This window comes from Euphorbia lathyris, chromosome 8 (assembly GCF_963576675.1).
Source record: "Euphorbia lathyris chromosome 8, ddEupLath1.1, whole genome shotgun sequence".
Lineage (NCBI taxonomy): Eukaryota > Viridiplantae > Streptophyta > Magnoliopsida > Malpighiales > Euphorbiaceae > Euphorbia > Euphorbia lathyris.
Window position 1 is genome coordinate 30267838 of NC_088917.1, and position 9542 is coordinate 30277379.

The following is a 9542-nucleotide window of genomic DNA, read 5'->3' on the forward strand; positions in this document are numbered from 1 at the left end:
ATGAATGTGCTAAAAAAACAAGCAATTTTATTTACCCTCTGCTTCAGAATCCCACATGTCTCCTGCCTTTCTTTGCACCCAGCAGCCATTAGTTCTTGGATCATTACTATGCCTTTATCCTTTGCTAAAATATAAGATATTAAGCACTGAGCAGGCTCCACCACCGCATACAGGGTAGAGTCTGTGAGGACACAGTGCCGAAACAACTCCAGCCATCCAGCCATCGGAGCTGGAGGGACAAAAACGCAGATAATATCCCCGACGAATTCAAAACCCAAATTGCTCAACTAAATTTTCCCTTGCATGGTTTATAATTTTGTTTATCCTAATTTAATGGAGATTTTTTTTAACGGAGTGCAGCCGTAGAAATTTGCACCCCGCTTCTAAGGACTGGCTCCGTCCCTGTATTTATATATAGGGTGAAACATACATACATAAATGCACACAGAGAAAAGAGAGACTTGTTATAATAAGACAGTGAAACATTATGTCAATCACTTTAAACCATAGTACACAACACAAAAAGAAGAGTGATGCTGCATTTATTATATAATCATAGGAACATGCCAAGGTAATGGCATATCTATAGCTATAAATGCAAAGGGAGAAGAACCCAAATGAGAGCAATCTTCGATCTTCATAACCATAACTCTTCCTGACTTCCACATTTTTAGACCTAAACCTATATATGTCAGCCTAGCATACCGTCAATACCTTCCCCACGAATTGCACATTAGTCATTACAATTTCCAGCAGCACTCTGTAGATCAGAAAACGAGAAGGATCGCCAAGGCGAGTTCCTTCGAGGAGGAGATGAACATGATCCGTAGACATGTGTTGGTTTTGCTCGTGGATGCAAGGGCGGACGGGAAGAGGAAGGTGAAGATGACCTCGACTCAGATTCCTCCATTATATTACTGCTTTTCGAGTAGTTTATAGGACACCTGTGATTTAATGCACTTTGATTAGAGATTGATGGCTTCTTTGATGTGCAACTTGCATCATTTTTGGAGGGCAAAGCGCGACTCTGATCGTCCCACACGTTACCCCGAGCTAATAGATTCTTGCGTTTTTTGGTATAGGGATTTTCGGGCTTTGCAAGATCTCGAACAGAGGAAGCAGAAGAGGCGTCTGCTAGACTTGTGAACGACTTTGACTTGCCACTGTAAAACTTTGACATGCCTCTCCTGAATTATTAAGAAACCAAAACATTCAGCATCTTACACCAGAAACACATGCCTCTATATCAATATAGCAAGTGAAAAATGGAGACAAGAAGCAACAACAGTAAATTACACATATGACCACTCAACTTTGTCTTATTAACATTATGGTCACTCAATGTCAAAACTTGATATGACAAAGTCACTCAACTTTGACATTTATTAACATTATGACGCTTTATGAAAAGGGTTTCAAAATAATTTCACAACATCAAAATGAAAAGGTCTAAGTTTCAAAGTTGTTTAGAAACACGTCTTCCATGTTAATCACCATTTTCAGAGCATTTTCTCTCTCAACAGTCACTTTCGCTCTCACAACCAAACAAATTAAATGACATCAAAATCAAAAAGCTCAAGCTAGAATAGAGGGTTACCAAAAGGGCAAAATTGAGTGATTTTTATGTCAAATTTTGAATTTGAGTGGCCATAGCGTTAGTAAGTGCAAAGTTTGGTGGCCATGCATGTTATTTCCTAATTGAACTGAAAGCTTAAACTTATAATTAAAGATCTAATTTATATTACCATGTATTGCAATTTAATCCACAAATAAGGTTACTAGAATTCAAACCCTTTTCACCAAAAGATCGTTGATACCATGTCATGAAATTAATTGAACCAAAAGCTTAAACCAATAGTTAAAGTCACAATGCTTAAACCATAGATGAACATATTTATGAAAGCAGCCTCTGAAACAGGTGAAGATCATGTCGAAAACTGAAGGACAGTTCCTCATGATCAAGCGCTTAGACAGCTAACACTATGACTTTAGTACCAGAATCAATCATCCCACACTTATTAATTTGTATTAGTAAAACATATCTCATTTTCCCAATACCAAAACTTCTTCTCCCCAAAACTCAAAAGCCCCAATTTGATAGTATAAATTAAGCAAACAAGGTACCTTCCGCCCTATCCCCATCCAGTAAATACCAAATCATCTTTCAAATATCCTAGACAAGCCATTTTGCAATTTTCCAGTTAATGTAAAAAAAGAAAAAAAAAACAGTGACAGGTTTGAAGAATTGATAAACCCCAAACAAATTACTCTTGAAATCACATATAAAACTCAAACCACATCAAATTTAATGAAAGACCCATCAGATTTAACAGTTGTAAGAAACTTACTTGATAGGCAAAACCTCCTCCAATGCAGCCATAGTATCCAAAGGTCCCTTATACAAGCTCTGAACCTCAGATACTTCAAATTCCTCGCCGGAATCTTCCCCATCCGACGACAAATCACTATTTCTCCCAATCGAAGAAGAGCTGGAAGAATCATCATCATCCTCCGCCACCGGAAAACGGCGATCTCCCTGAAAAGCCCCTAAAAACGAAGGCATATCGTGAACAATAAAAGCAGAGCGCTGGACGGAATTCCCAGAGCTCCTGTGAAAAGCAATAGACATAGGGAAACGATACGAATAGTGTGAAGAAGAGAGAGAGAGAGGCCAATGAAGCAATGAACAGATGTAAGAAGAAGAAATGGGGTAAGCTACGGAAGGAAACGGCACATGGGTTTACGCCACTGGTGAAATCATAACCCACAAAAACAGAATAAATTAAACCCCAAGAGGCAACTTTACACACGTACCTAGAAAACTGAAAATTATGGTGGGAATTGATGAACAAAGAAAGGGAAAAAAAAATGCTAGTACAGGTGATAGAAAGCTTATCCTGAAATGAATTGGGGAAAGTAAAGAAGATTATCAGCTGCAGTGGTGGGGTATGTTTTATCGGTCTACTATAATTGAATTTATAAATAGTTAAATACTAAATACAAACCGTGTCCTTCCGATGTTTCGAGTCTGGACCAGGTTTATCCACTGCTCACTCCACCAATCAAGTGGATATTTCCAAGTTTTTGTGACTTTTTCTTTCTAATTTTGGGTAAATTAAATTTCAGATATCAATTTAATTCTCAAGTTGTCATATTTTGATAAATTAATTTAATTTTACAAAACTAATTACTATATTAATTGTCAAAATTCAAACTTATTTTCACCCTTAACTCATTTCTTTTTGTTATTATTAGTTTAATTATTGTATTTGAAAGTTAAAAAGAAATAAATCTTTTCATATTTAAAAATAATTTGTGATGTAGAATTCATAAATCAAATTAAAAATAGTCTTATGAATTCAATTAAATATAATTTATTCAATTAGCATATGAATTGTGTTGTATTAAAATATTTTCTAATGTAAAAAACACATCTAAATGAATTAAATTAAATTTTAATGACAAAATTTAATTTATTCCGCACGATATTCGTTACAAACGAAGTGTTTTTTTATACAATTTGTCTGATCTCTCTATTCGGAGGTTCATCAGGTACTATTTAGATGACTCTCTCCCAATTAAAGCTTTCTATTTACTCAAAATCTAGTTTAAGCGATTAGTGTTAGTTTAATGCATACATAGTGGATAGTTATTTCTAGTATTTGGGTAACAAAATATAAAAGTTTAATATTAAGGGGACGTTTGATTCACAAGGGTAAGGAAAAATGAATCAAGAAATGAAAATTAAAGAAAAGGAAATGAATAAGCATTAATTGCCCTATGTTTAGGAAATTGAATGGAGTAAATGGAATCCAATTCCCTACAAGGCTGGGGTAATGGGCTTAACCTAAAGTGGGGTAAATCTATAATTTAAAATGGGTAAAGGGAATGTTTTTTTTAAACAAACACGAACAAATGGAATGAAACTCTCACATTCTCATTCCTAAAGACCCCGAACCAAACGCCCCCTAAAACCTCAAAAGAAAAATGTAAAATCATTACAGTAAGAGTGTAAAAACATCCAAGGTAAATTAAACACGAACCCAAACTCAACCAACACATATCAAAGCTTATTTTGTTTTTAATTTTCTAATAAAATTCATTTTAGTTTTGCAGATAAACATTTATTTACTTTTTTGTATGTATAGTAAACATGAAAGAATTGATATAAGAATGAGCAGCCAGAAAAATCCAGTTATTATTGAAATGAGACAGGGAAAACCAATCCTCTGAAATGCCTGAAAAAGAAAAGAAAAGAATAGGCATATTCTGCAATTGCAAATAAAACATGGTTCGTACAAAAAGCTCATAATCTCTATCCTTTTTTAATGTTTTATTCTGTTTTTTGAATGGACATTATTGTTGTTCTTAAATTCCCCCACCTTTTTTACATGCATTATTGGATGATAATGGATTATTCTTTCCCTTTAAAATTATCAAATTCAAGTAAAAAAAAAAAAAAGATAAAAAAAAAAAAGAAGAAAAGAAGAATTGTGTCTTTGACTTTACAGCTAATTAAAGCTATAATAGCTGCTACTAGTTTTGAAGCATTCACAATGAGTTAGTTTCATTTTCATTATAATCTCTCAATAATATTCACACACTATGCACAACATTACTTGGCTATGGCTTAATTATTCTTAACCACAAGGTTCAGTCAAATGAATATGCCTTAATTCAACACATTATTATTGAAGACTATTATATATTGACAAAAAAACCACAGGAATGTCCATATTGAAAGGGAATTTGGCCAACACATGTGTAGCTTTGGATAACTACAAAATAACTCCTCAATCTGTACTCTCTCATCAAATTAATCCAAACTTTTTCTTTCTTCTACCAAATTAGCACTTGAACTATGCCACCCAAAATGAAAAAAAAAAAAAAAAAAAAAAGTACATTGTACGCTAAAAGCACTATTTAGCATTATTTTGTGACAGTAACCCTAGCAATCAATCATAATTGATCCAATTTAAACAGAAATTAACATGTACATAAGGAGATCTTGTTAAATGTTAATGTATGCTAATCACAATACAACTGATATAATATTTCACTAATCTGTTCGGTTGTCTTAATTTTCATATAATATTTCACTCCTGACAACCAATTGTTTCTTTGCTTCTACAATCTTGAAGAACATCAATCCTTCTCCACCCGATTAGCAATGATCTTACGTGCGGTTAACGGGTCTCCTTACATCCGCGTTAATTTTCATCTATTGTTATACGTCAGAACCAAATGTAATGGATTGCTATATGTTTGTGGATCAGTGTCACAAAATAATAGTAGATCAGCAGGCAATTGCAAACATTTTTTTATATGTCAAGGTCAAATAATAATAGTTTAGGCTCAATTCTTTAGGCTCATTGTTCAAGTATAAAAGGGTTGCTTTTTCGGGTAAAATCATATGTAATCTTAAATGTGGAGCATCACCCAAAGTACTCAATCTAAAGCCTTAGCAGAATAAAATCAAATGCTATCACACCAGGTTGCAAATCCAAAGAAAAAACATTGTACAACTCTTACAATGCCAACCCAGCTACGGTCTTGAATAGGAGCACCGCAACTTCATGAAAGTAGAAAAATTGAAGGACTCGTCAATATTTTAACTTAAAACTTACAAGATATATCTTAGGACTTGATTGGCAAAATTAACAAAGAAAACCATCACTTAAATCTTAACTTACCTGCACCAAACGTGAAAAGAGGGATATAAATCAGCAAAAACAGATGAAAAACTCAGCTATATTAAGGACATTGAAATTGTTGATCCATCAGTTACTGTCCTGCAGGATTTGGAGTGCTATTTTATGGGGTTTGGGTTAGAATTTGAGTTACATCCTTGTCTTGGATCTAGAAGAACCTCGAAACAGTAAACCCAAATGGTTTTTTGTGTTCTTTCTAGTATTTCCTCTAATTTTCCCTTGCTCCATTTTTTGTACTTTAAGTGGTGCTCCTACAGCTCTAGCTTTTGCTATTATGAAATTATCCTATAATGTGAGAAACCACTAGATAATCTATGTAAAGCTGAATAGGGACATTGCCATGAACGAAAGGAAGACAATAACAAATCGTTAAACCTATTAGCTATCAGCATCTCAGCCAAATATGCATGCCTAAGAGTTATCAAATTGCATGAATTTATCATTCTCAAGAATCAAACACATGCAATTGCTCTCAATCAACCAAGGCTTCAACTATGAATTGACCTTAACTATTATGAGGGCTATCCTTTTGTGAGAAGGGAAGTAGGAATTGAATTTATATTTCATGTAGTTTCTTCATCAGAATGTATCTTCATATTAACTGGTGGATTAAACTAATCACTCTAGGGAAGGATGCATCGAACATATAAAAGGTCACACTAAAATTGCTCCCTGATTTTCTCAAACCAAATATAAGTTAGTGCTGAAGTTTTGAAATTAATCATCAAGGACAATGCTCCACAAGGGGCTGCAGACAATTTTATTTCTTACGAACAGTAGCAGTCACAAATATTAAGTTTATAACAATTCACTTAATAATTTCATACTCTATGCATGAAAAGCAGCTCACATTAGCCAGATTGATCAAGTACCTGAGCTATCCTCCCATTGTTAGACAGCCCAATTTGCTTACAGTTGAAGAATCTGCACATGTGCTTGTGGGTTTTAGCTGAGAAACAGAACAACGGCTGATTTGATTAATATATAGTGACTGCAATCTAACATTTGTCTTACATATATCAATGACATACATACATTACATTCTCACTATGTTTAAGTTGTCAGAAAACATTGCTCCTGGTATTTACTTTGCCATCTGAACTTAATGCTACACAAGATATCAGAGACCGTTCATCACATGTAAAAAAATAGGATGAACTAGCAACATCAAGTTTAGTACATCACATGCTAAAGAATATTTAGAGTCACTTTGTCCCTAGACATGCAAAAGTCATAAATGTACCACTAACACATTACCCATAGATGTAGCCATCGTGAAAATAAAAAACATTATATAGATAATCAAGAGGCCAATTCCTAACTTCCTATTAGGGCGCATGTCATTTCGTGGTAAGATGATGAGAGACCAAACAAGTCCTAACACAAGAAATCCTATTGTATAAAACAAACTGCTGTCTTCCGGAACTTTATATGGATTAGGTCTCCTGGCCCAGGCTCCAAGCAGCATTGAAAGTCCCAACCCAACAAGTGTGTTGAAGATAGGACCTGCAAAGCAACCTGACATTGCTATCTGTAAGCTGTCCCCACCGTGCGTTGCGAGTGCAATATTAGACATTAGATCACCCATTGAGTTTCCCCATGCCAATACTGTTACACCAAGGAGTGCTGGATTAATTCCAAATACCACACCTAATCCTACAAGCAAAGCAACAAGCTCATTGGCAATGATGTAGAACCAGACAATACTCATAGCAAACCCCCCAAAAGCCCATGGAAATAGAAATTTTTGGGGTGGCTCGTCAACTCTAGTGTATAGATATGCAAGAACACCAAGCACGCCACCAGATGAAACACCAATGAAATATGAAATTTCTCTGTTCAATATACCCAAATCATCTTGGGTATTCCATAAAAGTGCTAGAAGAACGGGTGCTAATGTACCACTGGCAACAGCAAACCCTTTCGACCATCGTTCCTCCTCAATTATAGGAATTGTTGATCTTCTTACGATAGTAAAAGGCATCCCAAGCACCCAAAAAATATTGGAACAGGTACAAGAAATGTGGCCTTTCACTGTCTCCTCCTCATTCCAGCCCCACTCTTGTTTGGCACTTTCTTGATTCCCCTTCAAAACCTCATCCGAATAAATTGCCACATTTGAAGCCCACATCCAATGTGGCAACTTATTCTGCAGATGTGGTACATCATTTACGGAATCTGAACCAAGCAGAGAGGCATAAACAGATTTATCTTCTTCACCTCCATGAGAAAATACACTTCCCTTAATAGGCACCATTGGTGTTAGAGCACCAAATCTCAGTCTCCAAGCATTTTTCCTCAGTATTTCATTTGCAGCAACTGCAAATGCATAAATCACATAAATAGAAACAAATGCTATTGCAACCCCAACTGTCACCTTGCCAACAATCAAAACTACACCCAGTGACAAAAGAGTAAACAAAAAGAAGCATATATCTCTAATAAAACATATTCTATCAATCTGAATTCTCTTCTCTGATGAACAAATAGAGACAACACCCACAACTACACATGTAACGAAGACAGCTCCACCCAACACACTATTGAGGCCCACTGCACCCGTATCGTTACCAACAAAAGCAGCAATACTAGCAAACACATCAGGAGCTCCATTTCCTAATGGAAGCAAACAAACACCGGCAACAGTTGGTGGTAATTTCAGAAGGTTAGATAACTTCTCTAAGGAACAACAGAAATAATCTGATGCAGTATTTCCCAACAGATAAAACAGAGCAAGCAGCCATATCCCCAACACCAGGTACCCAACAAAGGGAAACTTCTGGCAATCACAATACAAAAATCTAATGTAGTTGAAAAGTCCACCTGAAGTACATTCTGGATGGTGAATCAAATATTCACACTGACTACTAAAACCCCTGTGCTTCAACAAGCCAGAACATAATTTTGGATCAATGCGTGGAATAATAGTGGTGTCATTAAGCAAATCGGTATCACTAATTTCAGGAAGTCCCCTTCCTCTCAAGTTCCATTGCTGATTACGAGATGAAGACAAATTCACATGAAACGGATTCTGAAGAGAATCCCTCTGATTGTAGAGCAAGAAAAGAAACACCAAAAAAGAAATTCCTCTGAAAATACGATGAAATTGGAAACTCCCAATTGCACAAAAGCATTTCGTTTCAACCATATTTGACTCCTACTCTCAAAACTAATAAATGCGTCTCGTACAGCGAGACCGCAAAACTCTAATTTCGCTAATGGGAAGATAAACAGAAGAAAGAAGATATATGTGCAATTGCAAGAAAGAAAGAGACAGGGGAACGCGTAAAAGGGGAAGCGTGTACCATCGAAAGAGGGAGATTCGAGGTGGCTTCTTGGTGAAATAAGGGAGGGAAGGACGAAAGATGAGCATGTCACGGCGGGTGAGCAACGCAGCTTGTCACGGCGTCGCCGCCATGAACCAAAATTATGGTAATTCGGCGGTTAGATATGTGCCGGTTTCTGTGCTTTTCCCTTCCAAAGGACTCCACATAAATCTAAAAGAATAGGACGTTATTTCAGGTAGTTGGGGAATGGGGTCTCTACCTAGTGAAAAAAATTATCCTGCTTAGTCCACCCCGCCATTTTGCATTTCCTTAATCTTTCTTCAAGTTGATTTTCTCTTCTTTTTTTTATTTGTTACGTTAATTAAAAAAAATCGACCTTTTCTATATCTTAATCTGCTTTCTTGTTCGAGATCAACAAAAACAGCAAATAAATAAGATCAATTAGAGGATTTCCGACATTCTCACGCTTCACTCCCCTAACGATATTATAAACAACCCCAATTATAAATCTAGATCAATTGCTTAGGGGAGGGATGGCAACGGC

At 35.8% G+C, this 9542-nt stretch overlaps 2 protein-coding genes across 2 annotated transcripts; both read right to left on the reverse strand.

Annotated features, from left to right (window-relative positions):
• Positions 1-445: 445 nt before the first annotated feature.
• On the reverse strand, positions 446-2959 carry LOC136202884 (protein OXIDATIVE STRESS 3 LIKE 1-like). Its single transcript, XM_065993846.1, has 2 exons — positions 2349-2959; positions 446-1187 (listed from the first exon to the last, which is right to left on the reverse strand). The coding sequence occupies exons 1-2, from the start codon at positions 2627-2629 to the stop codon at positions 734-736; spliced, it is 735 nt and encodes a 244-aa protein (XP_065849918.1). The 5' UTR covers positions 2630-2959; the 3' UTR covers positions 446-733.
• A 3886-nt stretch (positions 2960-6845) lies between these two features.
• LOC136203443 (cation/calcium exchanger 4-like) lies at positions 6846-9295 on the reverse strand. Its single transcript, XM_065994600.1, has one exon. The coding sequence runs from the start codon at positions 8857-8859 to the stop codon at positions 6943-6945; it is 1917 nt and encodes a 638-aa protein (XP_065850672.1). The 5' UTR covers positions 8860-9295; the 3' UTR covers positions 6846-6942.
• Between the last annotated feature and the right edge of the window lie 247 nt (positions 9296-9542).

Coding starts and splice junctions, on each gene's coding strand:
- LOC136202884 (XM_065993846.1), bottom strand. CDS start 2,629: ATGTCTATTGCTTTTCACAGGAGCTCTGGGAATTCCGTCCAGCGCTCT. Junction 1,188..2,348: donor GAGGAGGTTTTGCCTATCAA/GTAAGTTTCTTA, acceptor TTAATAATTCAG/GAGAGGCATGTCAAAGTTTT.
- LOC136203443 (XM_065994600.1), bottom strand. CDS start 8,859: ATGGTTGAAACGAAATGCTTTTGTGCAATTGGGAGTTTCCAATTTCAT.